Here is a 23,425-nt window from a genome sequence, read left to right on the forward strand (position 1 = left end):
AAGCCAACTCTCTATTTAACTTTTCATGAGTAATGTATCCAAATAATTAGATGCTAATACCTAATTTGTATGAACAGATTTATTCCCCTCAATAGGGATTATTGCTGATTATGTACTACATATATCTTTAACTTTTAAAAATACTTCATATTTGTGGATAATCTAAGCACTATATCCAGATGTACAGACAATCTTTTCTTAACCTGAATATTCTGTAATTTAACATTTTAATACAATTTTTAAATCTATTTTGAAATATCAGAATTAAGATATATTACTTCATGTTGATGTAACAAAAGAGAGGCCTCTGATAGTGGCTTGACTTTTGACTTAACTCTCCAACAAATCATTATAAATGTTTAGCCTCTGAAATATGCACGAGTAAACAATAGAGCAACATTATGACAGAAATAATGTTGCCTTACACTGTTGTCAATGAAAACACATATTCATTAATCTATGTATAGCATGAAGCAGGAAAACTAACAAGGTGAAATCTGTCTGACAAGCATTATGCTGGCAAAGTTTGCAGGCAAAGGCAGGGCAAATCAAATTATTATTTGGGGACTTTAGTTATTATCTCCACCTGTTATTGAATATTTGAATTGGACCATAACTCTCAGACTGTGCTTTAAGTACTTCAAGGGGTTTTTCCAAAGGCAACAAAATATTGGTTTTGATGATACAATTTGTAGCCTTTTCCAAACACCTTTATCTAATAACATGGTATTGCACCAGCCAGGGCTGCCTTGCCTGTAAAGCAAGATCTAATCATACATCTTTATATTTTAGTAAGATGTCCCGTTACAGACATGAATTTGTATTAGCAGGATGCTAATTTCAAGGTGCAAACTCAGGAAGAAAATTATAATGAAGACAAATATCCCTCTCCCTCAAAGACCCCTGCCATCAAACTCATCTTACTAATGGACAGGAACACAGCATTTCAGAGTCTGGCTGCTTTGTAAGTCCCAAATAGACAGTCTTGAACATATTTGAGAAGGAAAATCATGAGACAAACAGATTTGATGAGCATAGCATTAATAATATGCCTTGAGGGAAGAAATTATACATAAACACTGCCTTGTGAAATCCTTATCCACTTTCCTGTGCTAGACTAGTGAAAATTTACAGGTAAATGGAAAAATAACAGGCCAAGCAATGCCCACCCGAGGACATCTTGAATATGTTTAGTACTTCCCTTACTTGAGGATTCTGAATTCATTTTTAGTAGTCAAACCTCCCTGGAGCAGAGCGTAAGGTAAAGAAAAAAGGTGTGATTAAGAAAATCTAGTAGCTGCAGAGGTAATTTATTGTATAGCTTTTCTGTGATGCAGTTTAGGCTGTTGGATAATGGATAGGGAGAGTATGATTATAAAGCTGTAATTCAGTTGAGGGGTCAGATGCTAGAATAAGCAGTGAAAGCAACCCTCCTGTGGATTATGCATGCTATCATCAGAATCCCAAAACAGAACAAGAGCTTTGATCATCAATATCTCACACTGTATGCATTCTGGGAACATATTTTAAAAAAATAGGTCGCTATTTGAACAATTGTTCCAGCATGAAAAAGGAGAGTTTTTTGTTTTGTTGATGCATTGTGACCTTTTACATTTTTTTGGTTAAACTGAGAGCAAATGACAAACTTTACTATTGTAAAGCACAAAGAAATCTAACAATGGGATGATTATGAGGATCTTTTCTTTTCTTTTCTTTTCTTTTCTTTTCTTTTCTTTTCTTTTCTTTTCTTTTCTTTTCTTTTCGTGCTTACTTAACAACACTCCATAAACTACTAATAGTTGCAGTCTTATTATTTTCCACAATTATTCTAGAGTTGCTGTGAGAATTCTATGAGACACCCAGGCTCTAAATTCTTATAAAAATCAAATTCCAGCTGAGGCTTCTATTGACCTACTAGGTCTCTATCAGGCATGGGATGACAAAATAATTTTTTTTTCAATATAATGACCCTTTTACAGTGCATATAATTGTTATTTATTGTTTTGTTTGGTGTATGTGTAAATGGGAATGGAATAAGAAATGGAAAATATAACAAGTGCATAAGAACTCAATGGAAAGAGAGGAGCTACAACAAGCGTAATTCAGATGCAGGATGGACGTATTAAAGCTACAGCTGTTGGCTCTGACTAAATTAAAAGGCCAGCCACATAAAGGCATGTTGGAAACAGAGGATAACCCCACTGTGGGGGCTTACTAGGAAGCAAGCCGTCAGCGGCGGATATAGGGCAGGACGAGCGGGGTGGCCGTTTGGGCTCTGCGAGTGAGAGGCAGGAGGGGGAGGACTAAGGAGAAGAGAAAGAGAGAGTGAGGCAGGAGGGGGAGGAGACTTAAATACAAATGGAAATTTTAAATTATTAATGCAGAATTTTGTTTAAGAATGACTTACAATATAATTAAAATAAAAATTACCCAACTAAATTAAGTTTCTATCAAATTTACCCAATTCACATTTAATATGAAAATAGCCTTCAATTTGCGCATTTGACGCCTTTTTTCTATTTTTTCTCCAAAGGGGGGCCCCGCGAAATTGTGCTGCCCTGGGCCCCGCAAAACTCTCATCCGCCCCTGAAAGCAGTGTCAACTGAAACAGCACATTGTTACCTCAAGTCACCATTACAAAACCAGTGGAAATCACAGGTGTTCAAGATTTGAAATTATGTTGCTTTTTAGTGGCTATGAACCCTACTGACGGGCTAGCTAATGGGTATTTTCCTAGAGCTAAAGCAGGTGAAGCTGATTTTTGACAAATAAGTAAAACTTCCTTGTAACAAACAAATTAAAATGGAATGGTACCATTATCTGGTGCCAGTGAGCTTGCTCTCTGTAAGCCCCTTCTTTAGCATTTCTGCCTCTTATTGATGGGCTCCTCTGTGCCATTAACAACCAATTGAGGCAGACACAGGTAGAGGCTGTGCTTTGGCCCAGGGCACTGAAGCCATTGGCCTACCTCATGACAGCTAGCCTGGAGTGTTGTTCTTCATGCCACACATGTGCAGTTTGGAGGGCTGCTGTGGTGCATCTTCGTGGCCAGGAATTCATGGCAGAGTTTGCCAGTGAAAAAGCCATTGACCTTGTGAGGAGGTATGTCAATGGCTACAGGGGCAGTGGGCTGAGGCACAGCCCCGACAGGTGTCTGCCTCAATGAGATGCAGCAATAGAGGGTCAGGTCTCTGCTACCGTCAGTCACTGACCCTCCCTTGCATTGCACCAGTGGTAATCAGTCACCTCTGTGCAAAGCAGCTTCAATTTTTCAGCACTGTACACTCAGCATATAAAGAGATATGGCCTGGACCCACAAAATACTTAGGCACCCAAACCCCAGAATTAGGTGCCCAAAATCTGGGCTTAGGTGCCTAAATCCTAGTTTTGTTCTAGGAAGAGAGGTCCTTGGCCACATAAGATATGTTTGGGCCCTCTGAGCCTACGTATCAATTCAGTCCCTGAACGAAATGTGGTGGTGGCAGTGGCCACCTTATAACTTAGCCTAGTGGTCAAGTTCCTCCTATCTGCCTGATGGGGAGACAGAGTTTGAACAGGGATTTCCCACCTCTCAGGAGTGTTATTATCTCTTCTGGCTGCAGTATGTTGTTAAATTAAACATTGATGTAGAGCTCTCCAGAGGCTATTTAGAAGGAAGACAGAAAGTCACCTCTGTGCTGTTCTGTGAAGTGGTTATGACCAGCATATGCACTAATTTTGATTCTAGATGAGATGATGAGTTCAGGAAAATTGGCTATTCAAGACAGACAAGTTTAGGTGACACTAAGAAGTGAAACAAGGTGGAGAGAAGTTGATAGTTGTTTTCTCTCACACACACTCTCAGATGTTGACTAATGGTCCACAAACCATGCTAACCTGGGTTCAAGAAATACACTGTTTGTTGGACAAAGCCTGTTTTTGTAATTTAGCCTGACATATACTGAACTACACAGTGACAATGAGCAAATGGTACTGAGTGCATCTACTTAACAGACATTCATGTAATTAGTCTTTAATTTTCAAACATATCTCACTGGGTTTTTCCTGTAACTCACATTTCTCTTAGGCTATGTTTACACTGCTACTTTTTTTTTTTTTGGAAAAAGATACGCAAATTGTGCTCCGCAATTTGCATACTTTTTCCTGATAGTTTTGTTGGAAGAAGCTTTTCCAAAATTTGGCCCGTCTACATGGGGCCAAATTTTGGAAAAACCTCCTCTTTTGGCAGAGCCCTTCTTCCTCGTGGAAGGAAGAAGACAGGGCTTCTGAAAGAGCACGTCTGCTCTTCTGAAAGAAAAAAAAAAAAGCAGAAGAGCAGACGCATTCCCTGGATACAGTGGAGTTTTTCTGAGATACCTCCAATATCCCAGAAAAACTCCATAATCTAGACATAGCCTTAGTTATCAGGAGTGAGGTCAGTACTGCCTTCAGCTACCAGTTTGCATATCAGCTGAGAAGACACAACACCTTATCATCCTTTAGAACAGCAGGCATGAGAAAATAAGGCTGCTTTGGGCTTTAGAAGACAGCTCACGGGACACACTTTGGAAATGAGTCATTCAAACACTTGTCAGAAATGATGGGCTACTCAGCCTGTATTATTTTATGGTTCTTAGAGCAGGAATTTTGGAATCACACAGTTCTGTTTCAGAGAGCAGAGCTGCTCCCTAGGACAGAAAAATGTGCCAGTAGGTTGATTTAGGAAGCTTCTCTGAGCTAGGAAGCCTTTAACTTCCTGCAAGTGGGGAGCTGTCAGTTAGGCTGTAAAACCAAGTGTAAAATGAAAGCCGTCTCAATAGGGAAGCAAAGCAAAAGCTGGACAGCTCTTCTGTAACTGCCTCACTCTGTATGCGATGCTGTTGATTCTACCTCTTTTCCCTCATTACATCACAAACCTGCTGTGTCTCATTGTGAAATCACTGCTTCTCCCAATTAGCCACTGACTATCCCTCCAGCCTTTCTGAAAGAACAAATAAAACAGTCTGCGGACAGGGTACAGATATGCTGCCAGGATCCCTGTCTCAGATAACCTGAGTGGGAGTATAAAGTTCTGCAGAGACATAATAGCAGCTCACAGAGTGACATCTGTATAGCTGTCTCCATGGCTGACTTCTAAGGACTAGTTTACACAATTGCTTAAGTACATTTAATTTATGTCATGCAGGGGTGTGAGAAAGACTCTCCCCCCAGATGGACACAAGTTACATTGACTTAATGCTCTCTATGCTGGTGTTATGTTGGTCAGAGAATGATAATGCCAGGAGAGCACCCTATCACTGGCACCATGTAACCTCCACCAGGTGGATTCGAACCTGGGACCTCTGGAGCTTAGTCTAGGAACCTCTACTGTTTGAGCAAAAAGCCAGCTGGCTCTCCACCAAGGCTGTAGAGGTCTCTTGTTCTTATCTATTGCTGTAAATGGTCTAAGTGCCACTACATGGGACAGTGAACCACACTTGGGCTATGGCTACACTATATGCTTTGCTGAAAGAGGCAATGCAAATGAAGTGCAGATTAGCATTTTCTGCTGCTTCATTTGCACACTCTCTTTCGTTCTGATTTTGCGCAAGGGGTTTTTGTGCAAAAACAAGCAGCGTGGACATTTCCTTTTGTGCAAAAAACCCTTTTTGTGCAAGATCCGGAGAGGCATAAGGATCTTGCACAACAGGGATTTTTTTTCTTTGCACAAAATGGAAGTGGTTACACTGCTTCTTTTTGCACAAAAAACCCCTTGCGCACAAAGCATCGGCAGAAAATATGCTCATGACATTGCGACTCATGCTAATGAGTCCGTCATTAGCATATTCTCTGTTGCAAAAACTTGTAGGCTACATCTAGACTGGCATGATTTTGCGGACATACTTTTAACAGAAAAGTTTTTCCGTTAAAAGTATTTCCGCAAAAGAGCATCTAGATTGGCACGGATGCTTTTGCGCAGAAAGTGCTTTTGCGCAAAAGCATCTGTGACCAGTCTAGATGCGATTTTGCGCAAGAAAGCCCCGATTGCCATTTTAGCCAGTGAAGCTTTTTTGTGCAAAACAGTTCTTCCCTGTCTACACTGGCCCTCTTGCACAAGTATTCTTGCACAAGAGGGCTTTTTCCCCGAGTGGGAGCGTGAAAGTATTTGTGCAAGAAGCACTGATTTTGTACATTACAAAGTCAGTGCTCTTGCGCAAATTCCAGCGGCCAGTGTAGACAGCTGGCAAGTTTTTGCACAAAAGCGGCTGCTTTTGCGCAAAATCTTGCCAGTCTAGACTCACCCCTAGTGTAGACATAGCCCATCATGTTGCTGCAGTGCAGCTACGCTGATGTAGTCCGTGTAGTGTAGCCTTGCCCTAATATTTGACAGGTTACATTTCTTCCTTTCTCTGGAATTCAAAACCAAGTGTCAAACACCGCTCTCCTTCCTCAGGTCAAAGTCTTATTGGTTTGGGAAGCCTGGGTTTGTCTTCTCCAGAGTTTTGCTTAAGTCAGGTCTAATGACCTGCCTTTCCACTATCTTGCTTCCCCTCAATGATGATAAAAACAAAAACACCACTTTACCACTAGATGCTACTTGCTTCCCAAAAGACATAGCCTGACAGATTTACTAAGGATGGAATAGAGGAGTAAGGAAAAGGACAGGGAGCGAGGACTTCAGCGCACTATGAGACAAATCCTCCAGGCACAGCCAACTCAGCACAATGCTGCAGCTGTTTGGTTCCATACAGCTTGAAATTAGTGTGGTCAGGAAAATTCCATAAATGGGTTTTCATCAGAATTTGCCAATTCATCAAAAATAGACATGATTCATGGAGCCAGTTCCATTTAAATCCAGGCAGGGTTCCATGGGAAACTTGCCTGGTTTCTTGTCAGGACATCTGCTTGGCTCCTCTATAGCCTGAATGGCAGGCTGAGGGGAGCTTGGATTCCCAGGCTCTATAGTTCTGGGGAAGCCTGCTAGGCAGATTGCCTGAGTCAGGGACCCAGGCATCCAGAATCTGTGGCTGGGCAGTAGGTTGCCAGGCAGATAGCCTTGGAGGCCAGGATCCACGCCCTTTCACAGAGAAACTTATAGTGTTTGGTTTTGGTTCTGAATCGGAAGGCAAGCAAATGATGAAATATCAATGTTCTCTCCAAATTGTAATTACCTTTCTCATTGCAATCTTCAAAATCAATAGCAAAATTCTGACTGATTTCAATGGGGCCAGGATTCTCTCCCCTAAAATATAACTCAGACACAAATTAGTTGCTTATCTGAAATGCAAAAATGGTGTTGTAAACTACTGGCTCCACTTATTAGAAACAATAACTGTAGTAGGAGGACAATTCATATTACTACTATCAAGTTGTCACCAGCTAACAATGAAAATAGTCTGGATCCAAAAATAAGTCCATATAAATACAAGAAGCTGTTGAAAAAGTTTCCAAAACGACTATCTCTAAATTGTCTCCCTTTATTTCTAAAAGTTTTGTTTTTAACTACTGCTTCATGAATGCACTAGATTAGGAACGCCTACTTTCTTGTTTCTTCATTTGATTTCTTGCGCTGTAGCAAAGATGAGAAAGTGGTGAATAGCAAATGTCATTTGTCTTTTGCTTTGCACTGCATGTTACCACCAATTCTAGATCTGTGTGTATGCCACTTGCTCATTCAACAAAGAGTGGATAATTGCACATTAATGTGATCATCACAGTGTGTGTCTGTGTAAAATGGAAATATTACTCAATTCAGAGCATTGTTTGTCTTTAGTTAGTAGGATGTATGCTCTGCGCTCTCTGACAATGTATTCACAACAGTCTGCATCTAATCCTCAGCATTTTAATGTTCTGTCTCCCTTTGAAACTGTGTCAATTCAAGGATTTCACAATTCCATTTCAGACTGTTCTCTCCTTGGCTCTATGCCGTCTTAGTCATCAGGCATAGCAAAGTAGAGACTTTGTGGGTTAGTGTAACAAATGCCAGCTTTGTGGTTTTTAAAAATTGGCCTTCTTGTTAATAACTGCAATCCATATGCATTCCTTTATTTCTATAAATAAATTTGTGGCAATCTGACTTCCATGGCTGGAGTCAATCTAAAACCATTTTTTCTTTGGTTTTCATGGATTTTCCTTATATAAAGTGAAAGGAAGTGAGTCACTGAGAGGTGCTGTGTTTTAGGGTTTTTTGTTAACATTTTTGTTAATGAAAAACTGTTTACAAGTCCATTCAATTATACTGATATTTAATCATAATCTCTGGGTTGGTTTGCAAATAAGGACTTCTTGGCTACATCTACACTGCAACACTATTTTGGGCTACCGGAGTCTCCTGAAATAGCTATTCTGCATCTTCACAGGTTGAGGATCCTGCCAAATATACAGAGGGAAAACAAGAAAAGTCCCAACATCCCCATCAAATATTGAGAGTAATAGTTTTGTTATGATTCAGAAGGAGATAATTTATAATTGTATAGTGCTATATCATTTACGATGTAATGAGGAACCTTATATCTGGTCATAGAACAGTATTCATTATTATTGTAATGAATCAGAAGAGGTGGTGATGATAAAAGTATGATATCTTGGGTATAAAAGAATGCACTGAGACTTAAGTCTTTGACTTTATGTACCCCTCTACTCAGCCAGATTATTGGTTGGTCACCTCAACTGATCATTGGAGTGTGGCACATGGTACCTATGCAAAATAAACCTCTGAGTCTGAACTCAGAGCTAGCAGTGTTTTTTGTCTACTACAGCAAGCAGTGATTGTCTCCTTTGCTAAGGTAATAAAGTAACCTGTGGGTCTGGTTGGTAGTCCTGAAAACATCCTTACAGTAGATTCCTCCATTCCTCCAGTTTAAGATGAAATCTCAATCCACTGTTCCCTATCTTCCTCTTACCCAACTGCTGCATCTCCCCTGACAACCTCTATGATACAGCTACGAGTTGTCAATACAAAAATTTGCAGCATATTGACAAGGTGAGGACAAGGCAAAATAAACTTAATTACTTTTTTACAAAATTAATTTGTTGGGATTGGTCCTGCCTTGGGCAGGGGGCTGGACTTGATGACCTTCTGATGTCTCTTCCAGCTCTATGATTCTATCTATGAAATACTAGAATAAAAAATACGTGTGCTGAGCACATTATTCATTCCCATATATAATTCATTCAAATCCTCTATTTAAAAACTGTAAATAAAACTGCACAGAAGTTCAGGATTATGTGACACTGGAGGGCTGGGTAATCCAGAGATTTTGCCTAAAACTCTAGGTCCAGACTGATGAAAAGTTTAAAAGTCATTTATTCGTACTTTAGCAACCATTAATAGAAGAGCATTATTTCAGTTGTGGCACATAAAAAAATCATCAAAATACTTTAAAGTGGGAGTAAGTAGAAACACTTTAAATGATCTACAATCCTGTATTTATAAGCATCACTGTTTATTTCTTAATTTCCAATGTCATATATTCGGCAGTTTTAATAGTTCCTTTAAATCTCAGCAAAATGTGATTTGAGAAACAGTCAAGCTAGGAAATGTCCAATAACTAATTGCATGACCTCTCTTACAGAGGGATATTCATGTTCTGACATTACCGTATTTAAAAAAAATAGGGAAACAGAGAAATACAGGGGGAGGTGGGAATTCATTCCTGGCAGAACTCTAATGAAGCCAATGGGATAATGCTGGTATGGGAAAAGTCACCAATAGGCATAGCTGGACCCTTTCCCTCTCCCTCTCTGCAGCCTCATGCCAAAAAGACATATTGAAATGTTTAGAGGTGCATGTTGGCTAAGATAGTGAGATAGGTATCAAGAGCATGTGGGCTCCTGCTATGGGCCAGGGCTTGTGCAGAGAATCAGGGAACCACAATAAGATTGTTTATAATCTACTCCAGTTCTGCTTTCATCCACAGAAATTGGAGGCAGCAGTCAAAGTGCATCTATATATCTGGACTGATTTCATTACATAAGCTTCTTGAAGGAGAGTAATCAGGTGAAATTGACATCATTTACCGCATGAAAAAGTCAAGCTGAACCCCTCATGTTCTGAAAGAGGACTAGTGAAGTAGGGCCAACAGATATGTAGAATGACAATGGTGAGGAGCAGGGAAGGATTTCAAAGAAACTTTCCTCATGTTACACTGTATGTAGGAGTCATTGAAAAAATCCAGAGGAAAGACCTTTTTAATGGGAGCCCATACTGGGACCAACCAAATCAGCCGCATGGGTTGACTTGAACTAATATGCACGATGTCACCACTAGAGACCTTATATCGGCACAGTTGTACTGATGCCGCTCTATGCTGATGGGAAAGAACCCTCCTGCTAGCATAATTAACCTCACCCCCCATGAGTGGTGGTACCTACGTTGGCTGAAGAACATCTGAGTGCTATCAGAGTGCTTCTGTCTATGTAACTTACATCAGTCAGGGGTGTGTTTTTTTCACACCTTGACCAACAAAAGTTTTACTGACAAAAGTGCCGCAGTCAATCTTCCCAAGTTTGAATTAGTGGGTCTAATGAAGATCCACTAATTTGAACTGGGAGGGCGCTTCTGTCAGAGCCGGTACTTGTGTGCCTCATGAGAAGTAAAGGAAATCAACAGGAGCATTTCCTTCTGTCGAGCTCCCGCTGTGTGGATGAGGTGACAACTTGATTTAAGATAAGTCGACTTCAGCTACGTAATTAATGCAGCTGGAGTTGTGCATCTTAAGTTGATTCTCCCCTTTTAGTGTAGAGCAGGCTTACGTGTTCTAAGTGATACATGAAGATGGCTGAAAACATTGCCCAGATCTATAAATGAAATGTATGATATCATTCCAGAGCCTGGATGTACAACTCATGATTGCTCCACAAAGCATGTGACACTGAATTGGGCCAACAACGCTGGATTTTATAACTTTTTAAATAAACAACAACAAAAAATGGAATACAGGATCTTAAAATGACGTTTTTTTTGTATTAGACATTATATATTGATAGTAGTTTGTAATATATATTTATGTAAAAGTGCTTAAATATACTTTATCCAATTGTGCTGTATGTTTGCTACTTTAATTTAAAGACTAAATTGTTAGCTAATTATGATTTGATCAGAAAACAAAATTGGAACATATATGATTTACATGTTCAACATCTTAACTGGTATTTGGCTGGCTTACTTTAAAGTGTTTTCATATTTTGTCCTTACTAGCTCTAGAATCATTATAAGAACAGGAAGAATATTGATTAGCAAATCATTTCAATACCTCTCAGAATTTTCACAGAAGCCCTTTGTTTCTTGTTGTGATGAGAAGGGTTTGATGGCTGCCTGCTTAATGATACTCATTTACCCACACTTTAAAATAGCCTCCAATACTCAATTCAATTCAAATCAGGGATATTCTACCCAGAGTCCTATCCATGTGGACAATGATTATTAAAGTGACATATTCTTGAAGCAATGGCGAGTACAATTGCCATCATAAAACAAGTCACACTACTCCATGTGGTTCTGCAGGCATTTCATACAAACTCACATGCCCACAGCAATGCACATACACAGACAAGATTTTCTCCCCCTTGCAACTTTTTAAGACGTGGACACTGGATATGTAAAAAGGTTGTCGTCTTTGATTCTCATGCTCACCAGTCATTAAATGGTTCCTTTCCAGAGCAGCACAAAAAAGAAGCGCTGGTTGACAGAACATTTTTTCTTACAAAGATGTGTCAACCCTGAGCTTGTAATTAAGAAGTTAAAATCTGTGATCTATATATATTTATATATATAAAAATAGATGATCATACTAAGACTAAAAAAGTGAAAGAAATCTCCATGTCAATACTATATTTTTTGTCTTAACTTTTTGTAGCACAGTACCCCTTGTGATATAGAAACTAATGAATACAAAGGATGTAGTTATATGTGAGACTCACTCATTGATCCATTCACTCTTATCAATCCATTAAAGAATTGTCAGGATGGCAGGCTAATGAACACAGTAACAGAAAATTCTAATCAATGTCAAACCTGTGGCAAAAGGAAAGCGATTATATCACAAGATATTTTCTGTCCAAACCTTGGAGGGAAGATTTGATGGGACACTAGGTGAAAATCTGTGCCAATTATATAACAATGATAAGTACTGAAAGAAGTTAGAGAAATAGTGCCACTATTGAAATTTTTACTGGGCATTAAGATTTAAATCAAAAGTAACTGTATCATGATATTTTAAGCGTAGTGGTGTTACTATAAGACTAAAAGACAAGCTTCTTTTTTCAGCCTCCTGTACTTCATATCAGTCTGGTGTTGTTGGCAGATGGAGTGCAAGACATTCACCATTGAGACATACTCTTACCCTTGTGTTAAAAAAAATCAAAATTTCCTTGCTATAGTAATGATCATTCTGATGACCTGAATCACTGGACAGAATCCCCGAAAGGAGGCATGGCTGTCAGTGAAGAACTTTTTTTCTTTTTTTTGGTCTTTTTTTTGTGTTGTTTTTGTTGAAAATTCAGCAGCCTTGAGTTTGGCCTGATTTAGAAGGAAATTTGTTTTCTTTGTTTGTTTTTTTTCATGTTAAGGAAAATCTCACACCACAAGATCCTTTTTACTTCTGCAGCATAATACAGCTCAGAAAGTCACTAGTAACAAAGATCTGAGAAAGGATTCTCTCAAGGGTGGACACTGCCTTCACAGATATCTTGAAAGAAACAGGAAGCAGTTCAATCCGGCACCTGGTACTCTTTGGGAAAACAAAAAGGGAAGCAGGCTGCAATACTGCTCTCTTATTATAGAAAACTGTACGTGTTTGTGGCATGGTCCATTGTCCAAAAGTGTAAGAAAAAGAGGACGTTGGCTGTTTTTGTAACTAAAACATAGTTTCTCTGACCAGAACCAGGATTATCTCCACTGTCTCTGCAGTGCAAGGACGATGCAGATGATGAACAATGTGAGCAGTGATCGACTTGATTGGATTGCTGAAGAGTCCACTTCTCTCCTGTCTGAGTCAACCGGTGGTGCTTCTGTGGTAATGAAGTCAAACTCAGTAGGACAGATGTCATCAGTGCAACCACTTCCACTTCCTGAGCCACTGGTTTCATCACCTAGCACAGGGAGGTAAGAAAAATAACACAGAAACATAGAATTCAACCATTCATCCCTCAAATCCATTGTTCTGACTTTCAGAGAAGTACTACCCCTAAGGTCTCAGAGGAAGGTGAAAAAGTCCATAACACGCTTGATGAATTGTGCAGTGCTCCAAGACCCTAATGAAGCAAATTTCTCAAGCTTGTGTTTAAATCCATCTCTATTCTGTAAAGCAGTCAGTAAAAGTCACTGCAGTTTAAGCAAGTACTTAAACTCTTGCTGAATAGGGATGTTCTTAATACGATAGCATTTATGCTATGAAGCCTAATGTATGTTGGTAACCAAAAGGTAACAATGGAAACAAGTATCTTTAGAATGCAGGTTCTCTGAGGCAAAGACTGACTTTCTTTATATGATCAGCAGCACAGAGAACATATACATATACATCCGTGTAAAGCGAGAGTAAGTATGTTGAAATCAATGGAGTGACACTGGTATAGAGAAGAGATGAAACCAAGCACTTGATTATCTTTAGCTCAATGTTATGTATTTAGGCTTTCAATTTAAGGCTGTTTGCTGAAATACGGAGTATCTGGATTCTTGAATACATTAATTGGACTACCTTAATATATGATGCCTTCGTGTTTGCAATGATTCCTCTGTCTCAAACTCTTACCTTCTAAATGGGACCATATCTAAGAAAGGTTCCCTTAATGTCAATTTGCTAGCATACATACAAAAAATTACATAAAAATAAAATATTTTTAAAAAACTAGTTCTCTAGCAGATCTAGCCTACAGTTAAAGTGACAACACCACCACTAGCCAGCATATTGATTCTCCTTATGTGCATAATTTCCCCCCATGCATATTTTCCTATCACTAGTAAATCTGTGTACACGTATGGGAGCATAATATTTATTGTTTTCCCCTTCTGGTATACTGGAAATTCTTGATCAAAAATTTGCAGATGGGTATATGATTTTATGTGATGAGATAACTGATTATTATTTATGCAGCACCAGCATGCTCAGGACTTCACAAACAAGCATGAAGACAATGTCCCTACTTTGAAGAATTAACTTCACTCCCTTCCGTTCATGGTGGGTATGTCTACACTATAGCATTATTTCGAAATAGCTTATTTCAAAATAGTTATTCCGAAATAGCTTATTTTGAAATAACGCGTCTAGACACAAAATGCATTTCGAAATAGCATTTTGCTATTTCGAAATAGCGCGTCCACACTGATACAACGCTGAATCGCATTTAAGGCCGGCTGGAACCGGTTCTGGCAGGGCATCAGGTCAGGAGTTAGCCTCAGGCAGCAGCACACAAGGTATCTGAGACCTGTGCTTTAAGGGACCACCCCTCCTCCCCGGACAGCCGGTTCTAAGGTTTCCCTGCTTGCTTGCCTACGTCGCTGAGGGACAACAAAGCATTTTTTTCCTCTGTGTGCTCTGGATGCCCACACTCAGGACACCATAGCACTCTGCAGCATGGAGCCGGAGCCATACCTGGGCACTCTGGTGCGTCTCCTGGACGTGTTGCTGAGAGCCTGGCAGCACATTCTGCAGGAATCATAGAATCATAGAATCATAGGACTGGAACGGACCTCAAGAGGTCATCGAGTCCAGCCCCCTGCCCTCAAGGCAGGACCAAGCTCCGTCTACAGCATCCCTGACAGATGTCTATCTAACCTGTTCTTAAATATCTCCAGAGAGGGAGATTCCACCACCTCCCTTGGCAATTTATTCCAATATTTGACCACCCTGACAGTTAGGAATTTTTTCCTAATGTCCAATCTAAACCTCCCCTGCTGCACTTTAAGCCCATTACTCCTTGTCCTGTCCTCAGAAACCAAGAGGAACAAATTTTCTCCTTTCTCCTTGTGACACCCTTTTAGATATTTGAAAACCGCTATCATGTCCCCCCTTAATCTTCTTTTTTCCAAACTAAACAAGCCCAGTTCATGAAGCCTGGCTTCATAGGTCATGTTCTCTAAACCTTTAATCATTCTTGTCGCTCTTCTCTGTACCCTTTCCAATTTCTCCACATCTTTCTTGAAATATGGCGCCCAGAACTGGACACAGTACTCAAGCTGAGGTCTAACTAGTGTAGAGTAGAGCAGCAGAATGACTTCACGAGTTTTGCTTACAACACACCTGTTGATACAACCTAGAATCATATTTGCTTTTTTTGCAACAGCATCACACTGTTGACTCATATTCAACTTGTGGTCCACTATGACCCCTAGATCCCTTTCCGCCATGCTCCTTCCTAGACAGTCGCTTCCCATCTTGTATGTATGGAACTGATTGTTCCTTCCTAAGTGGAGCACTTTGCATTGCTCTTTATTAAACCTCATCCTGTTTACCTCTGACCATTTCTCTAACTTGCTAAGGTCATTTTGAATTATGTCCCTATCCTCCAAAGAAGTTGCAACCCCACCCAGTTTGGTATCATCTGCAAACTTAATAAGCGTACTCTCTATCCCAATATCTACATCATTGATGAAGATATTGAACAGTACGGGTCCCAAAACAGACCCTTGAGGAACTCCACTTGTTATCCCTTTCCAGCAGGATTTAGAACCGTTAACAACAACTCTCTGACTACGGTTATCCAGCCAATTATGCACCCACCTTATTGTGGCCCTATCTAAGTTATATTTGCCTAGTTTATCAATAAGAATATCATTCGAGACCGTATCAAATGCCTTACTAAAGTCTAGGTATATGACATCCACCGCTTCTCCCTTATCCACAAGGCTCGTTATCCTATCAAAGAAAGCTATCAGATTAGTTTGGCATGACTTGTTCTTCACAAACCCATGCTGGCTTTTCCCTATCACTTTATTACCTTCCAAGTGTTTGCATATGATTTCCTTAATTACCTGCTCCATTATCTTCCCTGGGACAGACGTTAAACTGACCGGTCTGTAGTTTCCTGGGTTGTTCTTATTCCCCTTTTTATAGATGGGCACAATATTTGCCCTTTTCCAGTCTTCTGGAATCTCCCCTGTCTGCCATGATTTTTCAAAGATCATAGCTAAAGGCTATAAAGGAAGTAACAGTCTCCCTGGTGTGCCCCACTGGGGGCTTGTGCCTCCTTCCTCCCTCATATCTTTCCACTTACCCCTCCCTAATCCCCCTTCCTGCTGTACATTAAAAGACACGTGTTCATTACAATAAAGCCTCTTTATTGAACAAAACTGGGATGGGGGGGGGGGGAATGAAACTGAGGTGAGACTGGGGAAAGAAGGTGGGAGAGGGGAGGGGGAAACCTGGGAGGAGGGAGCTGCAGGGGGAGGCAAGGGGAGAAGAAGCTCAGGGCTCTGGGTTGGGGGTCTCACCGGCCCAGCTGTCTCCCAGCACCATGTGTTTAGGGGCCTTGGCGTCTCTGGGGGCGTGGGGAGGGTGGGGAGGAAGAAGCGGAAGGGGGAGAAGGAGTGGGAGGAGGAGCAGTAGCTGGGGAGACAGCAGGGGCTGGAACAGCAGGAGGCAGCAAGCTCTGCCCCAGAGTTGATGACCACCTGGGGGGCACAGACTGTCCTGTCCCCCAAGATGCGGTCCATGGCATCAAAATAGGAGCAGAGGTCTGGGTCTGCCCATGGTTGGGAGCTGCCCCCTATGGCCTTGGCATATGCCTGCTGCAGCTCTTTTATTTTCATGTGATCCTGCTCCTGGGTTCGCATGTGGCTTTTGGTGGCCAGGCTGGCAGCCATCTGCCTGTAGACAGTTGTGTTCCTCCGTTTAGTGCAGAGATCATGGACGTTGGAGGCATCCCCCAAACCTGAATTAGGTCCCTGATCTCCGCACTGGACCAGGCAGGCACCCGCCTTTTCCGGCCCCTAGCAGGCTCCTGGGAGCTGACAGACTGGTCATAGGGAGTGGTGGAGGGCTGGCTGGCACTGGCTGCCTACCTCATGCTGGAGCCACTGGGTCAGGTGCAGCGACTGCTGGCTCTGGGCTGGCAGGCTTAGAGCTGGCACAGGCACTGTGGCCAGAGTCTACCCCTTTAAGGGCTCCGGGGAGGAGAGGAGGAAGAGGAGTGTTCTTGGTTGTGCCCAGAGTGGCCACCAGGGCACCTTGGGAAGGGCTGGAATAAGCATCTACACAGTGCTTATTTCGAATTAGCAAGTTCAAAATTGGCATTATTCCTCGTGGAATGAGGTTTACCAATTTCAAAATAAGCCCTCTGCTCTTTTGATTTAATTTCAAAATAGCGGTTTGGCTGTGTAGATGCTGGTAAAGTTATTTCTTTCAAAATAACTTTGCTGTGTAGACATACCCGGTCTTTTTTTGTTGTTGAGATAACAGTGCTTTGTGGGTAGCTATACCATGGTGCAAGTGGCAAGTGCTTTAGGAAGGGTATGCAATTCCTCATGGGGCAGCTACAGTGTCACATGATGCAGGTTTCTCAATCCCATCATTCCATGGGCATCCTACTAATTGCTGAAGTATGTGTGTGTGTGTGTGTGTGTGTGTGTATAAGGGAAGAAGATGCGGTTTTCATGAGAAGGTTCAGTGTGCAATGAAAACTTCAAAAAACTGACTTGGGGATACACCTTTTCCTGTCTGAACCTTCAAAGAATACAAAACAATGGGTCTGAGAGGCATGATACACCCCCGGCATCTCACTTAGAACCCTTAGGCCTATGAATTGTGCAGTCCTAGAATTCTAAAATATCACAAAATTCAACATTTTTCCAGAGAATTTATTAGTCTGTTGTAACCAATCACCTGGCCATTTTCCCTCTCCCCACCCTGCTGGGACCAGCCTACAACTGTTGCTTGTTTTGCATTTTGCCTTCAGAGAGTAATCAGCTGCATTACAGTGTACATCTTTTTGCACTGCTTTCCGGAGCCAGGATGCAGCAGGCTGAAGAGTTAGAGCTGGTGTAGAGTTTACATCCAGAAAACAGGGGAGCAAGTTGTGCAGCGAGGCTTTAGGTGGCTATAGGCTTCCACCTCAGTCCTGTATGCATTTGGGTGTGGGAGGCAAGAATGCAAAAACAACAAATGAACATTGCATCCAAATGTGGTCCCACTGTGATTATTATTTATGTGATACCAGCATGCTCAGGACTTCATAAACAAGCATGAAGACAATGTCCCTACTTTGAAGAATTAACTTCATTCCCTTCCATTCACTGCCTTTTTTTTGAGATAACAGTGCTTTGTGGGTAGCTATCCCATGATGCAAGTGGCTACATGGTGCTTTAAGAAGAATTTGCAATTCCTCATGGGGCAGCTACAGTGGTATTACCATTGTTTACCTCTTGAGTCAGGAGCTCATTCTTCTGGAGGGAGGGGACTGAAGTTTTGAAACTAGGAGCTTATGGACACAGAGACTTAGGCAGTTGGTGTGGTGAAAAGCTGGGGATGATGAATTGTAGCAGGAGAAAGGGGAGAGTCAAATATAAGGCTACTTCTTCAAATCAAAATGAAACAAAACTCTCCTAACATGTAATTTCTGTAATAAGAGATGAGCCTAACATTTAAAAGTTTACTTGTATATTTTACCTCTTTCCCCCACCCTCCATAATTTGTCCTTTTGACAGATCAGACAATTTTCATTACATGGGAATGTGCTTACAAAGTCTGTAATGCATTTTGGTTGCTACCATCATCTAAATAACAAACAGCAATAATCATAACTAATAGCGCAAATCAGATCCATTTAAAAAAACACTGTGTGAGTCTCATCTCAAAAAGAATCATCTGAAACATTCTCCTCAACCCTGAGAGAGGGAATGATATCATAGGAGCAGCTTAGAACTTGTTTACATGGGAAAGCTTCTCCAGATAAACTAATTAATTAAACCAGTACAAACTTTCAAACGTTGACACTTATCATGGTTTAACATGGCTAATTTTGACTCAGCTTAAATCTGTTCCCAATCAGCTTCGACTAAACTGGAAAAAAACTTACCCAAAATGACATAAGCTTGTCCACACTGTGGGATGCACTGTAGTTATGCTTATCTCAAGTGAGGCTTCTGCTTATATATCGGAGAGTTATTATAATTTGTAATGGCACCTAACAGATGTATTTATGAATCTGTTTGGAAGATATGTTTGTTTTCTAAAAGCTGCTGCTTACTTGTATCCTGGAAGTTCACATCATTTCCATTGTATGCATTCTTCAGTTTGTTAGTCATGACTCTTAGAGCCATGATCTGTTGCCGTATGAAGGTGTCAGGCCTTGTGATGTCCACATCTACTTCAGGATTGTTGATCTGGTTGGTCAACCCATCATTCATAATCTCAGGCAGATATCTATAAATCAGAACAAACAATTCATTCAGTATATAATGTCCTACAGAAATGGGGACCATAGTGCAAATTCTATACTAAGCAACTTGCCCGTATTATCTGCCATTAACATTTCTTATAAAAATATATAGAAAATCATGTTGTCAGTTTTACAGAGTCTAATACAGCGGTGGGAGAAATCTGGCCTGCAGACTGCATGGAGCCTACCCAATATTTCTATCCGGCCTGCCCAGCTGATTAGCAGAGCCCACTTACTTATAGCTGGCAGCAGGTGTTCAGCTGCCCTTCTCCTCCCCATGTTCCATCCTACAGCCAAACTGTACCCAGGACCTTCCTGCTAGCTATGCAGAGTGGAGAGGAGAGAGCTGGTATCAGGGTGTCCTGCTGCCCTATACTCTAAATAGGCAATTGCTGTAATAAGAGATGGGAAGAGGAGACACACAGGGAGGAGCTGCTCCAGTCTGAAGTATGAATGGTAAGTGACTGAGATGAGTACCATAGTGTACTGTTTCTAAGTTTTCTCTTGCAGCCACTTCTCTCTCTCTCTCTCTCTCTCTCTCTCTTTCTCTCTCTCTCACATACACTGGCTATGTCTAGACTGCATCCCTGTCGACAGAGGGATGCAAATCAAGGACATTGAAATTGCTAATGAAACAGGGATTTAAATATCCCATGCCTCATTAGCATAAACATGGCCACCGCTTTTTTTCAAAACAGAGTTTTTTCAAAAAACAGCAGTCTAGACACGGATCTGTCGAAAATAAAGCCTTTTTTGACAGATCCTGTATTCCTCAAAAAATGAGGTTTACAGGATCTGTCGAAAAAGGCTTTATTTTCGACAGATCCGCATCTAGACTGCCTTTTTTTTTCCGAAAAAAACTCAGTTCAGAAAAAAGCGGCAGCCATGTTTATGTTAATGAGGCATGGGATATTTAAATCCTTGCTTCATTAGCAATTTCGATGTGCCTAATCTACATCTCTCTGTCGACAGAGAAGTGTAGTCTAGACACACCCATAGTCTCTCTCTCTGTAATCCTGAGTCCCATCTCTTCTCCCCAAGACCCCACCCTTTCCAGGGACCCAGAGCCACCTGTAATAATTTATACAATTTGTGATGTACCTCCCACCTTGTGAAAATTACTGCCCATCTCTGATCTAATAGCTACTGTGAAGCATATGGCAATAAAGAAGATTTAACATAATCTGACTGGTTATCTCTGCATACTATCTGCAAGTGCTCTTGCCTCTGAAAGCCACAGCTGAGATTTACTTGTATACAGCAAAACTCTAAATGGCCAAATGCCCAGCTGATGAAAACTAGTGTAGTTCCATTGATGTCAGAGGAGCTATGTTATTTTATATTGGTAGATCACCTTGCCAAATATTCCTCTGAACCTTTTGTTTTTAACCCTCTTGTTACGTAAATATACATTCGATCACATATAGATCAATTGCAAAACTGAGACACAACTTTGGTCAGTTGTTGAAAGAGACTCTTCACTAATCCTTTATACTAAACCCTTCCCTTCTGCCTCCTTGGTTAATCATTGTGGGCAATCCGAACATCTTGCCCATCACTTATGCCTGTAGACTGGGCATTTTCAATTCAGACCTCCTTTGGGGTCCTTTCTTCTATGCTATGTCTAAATGTTGCCAATTCTTTCTGCTTAGTATGTCTAAGATAACGTCTTACCATCCATGGCAGCTAACATCCATCTATTATGAAGCTGAAACGCATCATCACCACATGTCTCAGTTACTGTAACATTTTTTTCTCTGGTTTTGACAAAGGGAAACTTGCCCCATTCATGTGCATTCAGAATGCAGCTGCAAAGACCATTTTCCTAGCCTGTCTCTTGGACCAGTCACCCCTCTTTTTGCACCTCCCTCCATGGGCTCTCCATTTCCTGTCACATGAAACATATGTTACAGGTCTTCACTATCAAGGTCCTTCATGTTCCATCCCTATTAAGATGTTGACTCTCCCTTTTAATCAACCCACCATGCCAGCCTCCATTGCACATTTTTAAATTTTGATGCTTTCTTCATGCTACTCCTCACACCTGGGAAGAGCTTTCAGTGCATATTCACAAAATCATTTTCTTTTCCATCAAATGCTTACTTCGGACTCTCCTTTACTGTGATGCCTACAAAAGACTTGACCACAATTAGACAGCTTGTGCTCTGATCCCATGTCAAACCTACCAATATTACCTTACTGTTTTCTTGTATGTTCCGGATTATTCTTGTCTTATACTTAGATAGTAAGCTTTTAGGACAGGAACTGTCGCTTTGTTCTGTGTTTGTGAAGCAACTAGCATGTACTCCTTGACTATTTATTCTAGGCACTATGGTTCTAGAAATTATTATTATTATTTATTACAAATGTTAAATTTAAAATAATAATAACTGTTATTAATTTGGCGATATAGCTGAATACTAAGTACCTGACGTCAGTTCTGTAATAGACTGACAAACTCCCTATAAATCAATTCTGTCACTTCCAGAGCTAATTGTCAAACTCATTTCTTCAGCCACTTGCTCTATTTTTGAAACAAACAAACAAACAAACAAACAAACAAACAAACAAACAAATAACATAATTCCTTATAAGTGAACCCAGAAATTGCTTGTATCAAGCAAGGCCAAGAAGGAAAGAGTTAAAATAGAAATTACAATAGTAATCTTTCTATGTATTAGGTGCTCAGATTCTACAGTGATGTAGGCCCAATAGACAGAGTGAGGCTATAATACAAATGATTATTTCCCCAGGAGAAAGAACCAGTTACTAGATTAAAGTGATTTTAAGTCTGACTACTTATTTTGCCTACACTGCATCAAAATTCCAGTTTATGAATGATGATTGTTTTTATAATTATCTGACACAATCCCTGGGAAGCAGTGTCTGGCTGTGAAATATGATGCACCAAATTTTAATGACTGATTTATGTTTGACTTTTTGTCTGATTGTTTAATAAAAGTACAGTATAATTTATGTGACACACTGAGTCCTTAGCAAGTTTTCTATGTGGAAAGCATGAGAGATTTTTTTTTTGGGGGGGGAGTTATGTATTTGGAGTCTTTTGGCATATTCTTTATTTAACTTGAGTAACAAGTTTCAAATTCTGTAAATTGATCTGTATGGATGGACCCCTAAACTCACTCATAGACCAGCTAAGGTCAAGCAGATGTCAAGTGGGCCTTGCTGTATTCTTTCATCCTCACTCGTTTTTAAAATCCCCCTTTAGAATTAGATTCCTTCAAGGAACAACCATGACATTCACAAACATTGGTTTGCCCTGCTATGGTTGCTGTAAAAGAGTCAAATGAGTCACTCTCTCCCTCTCTCTCACACACACAGTCACAGACACACAGACACAGACACAGACACAGACACAGACACACACTTAAAAAAATATTTGCTGTAAGTCACGGACAGGTCATTGGCAGTACACAAACATTCATGGCCTATGACTTGTACAGTACTATGAATACCCTGACTAAAACTCAAGGGATTGCTGCTGGGGGTATCCTGGGAGGGCTGCTTCTGGGAGGAGCAGAGGCAAGCCAGACATGGCAGCAGCTGCCAGGGGCTGCTGGTTGTGGCTGTAGTGGTTGTCTGGGCACTGCTGCTGGGGGGCAGCCAGGACAAACAGCTACTCTAGCTACCTGGAGACCGCTGAAACCCCTGGAAGAAGCTGTGCCAGTCATGTGGGGATCACTGTTCATGTGGTCCTGGGGACAGCTGATTTGCTGCTGCTTAGGCAGTCTCCAGGGCTAGTTGCCAAAGGCCACCCATGCAGAGGCTAGTGGAGTTGCCTTCAGGGCCACTCCAGCAGAGGCTGGTGCACATGGCTGTAGAGTCACTTCCAAAGTGGACAGTGTGGCTGTCCCCCAGGCCAGCTGCTTGTGCAGCCCTGGGTTCAGTCACACTAGTCCTCATGGGGGTCATGGAAAAGCATGGAATCCATGACTTCTGAGCCCTCTGTGACAAACATAGAGCCCTGGCCATAAGGAAAATGAATATTAAAACAAAAGTATTAAAAATATGAAATATTCAGTATCTTGCTGGATCAGCCCTTAGTATTTACAGGATACAAATTAAATATTTA

General features: G+C 40.9%; 1 protein-coding gene across 2 annotated transcripts in view; it reads right to left on the minus strand.

The window, feature by feature from the left end:
• Nucleotides 1-1,696: 1,696 nt before the first annotated feature.
• GPC6 (glypican 6) overlaps nucleotides 1,697-23,425 on the minus strand; it is a 1,157,112-nt gene continuing 1,135,383 nt past the window's right edge. For both annotated transcript variants that reach the window (XM_006113655.4, XM_075918824.1), the window contains exons 8-9: nucleotides 19,141-19,316; nucleotides 1,697-13,050 (exon numbers count right to left, since the gene is read on the minus strand). In XM_006113655.4, coding sequence (XP_006113717.2) covers nucleotides 12,848-13,050; nucleotides 19,141-19,316 — 379 coding nt within the window. In that variant the 3' untranslated portion in view covers nucleotides 1,697-12,847. The remainder of the gene's footprint in view (nucleotides 13,051-19,140; nucleotides 19,317-23,425) is intronic.

The sequence above is a fragment of the Pelodiscus sinensis genome, chromosome 1 (genome assembly GCF_049634645.1).
Source record: "Pelodiscus sinensis isolate JC-2024 chromosome 1, ASM4963464v1, whole genome shotgun sequence".
NCBI classification, from domain to species: Eukaryota; Metazoa; Chordata; order Testudines; family Trionychidae; genus Pelodiscus; species Pelodiscus sinensis.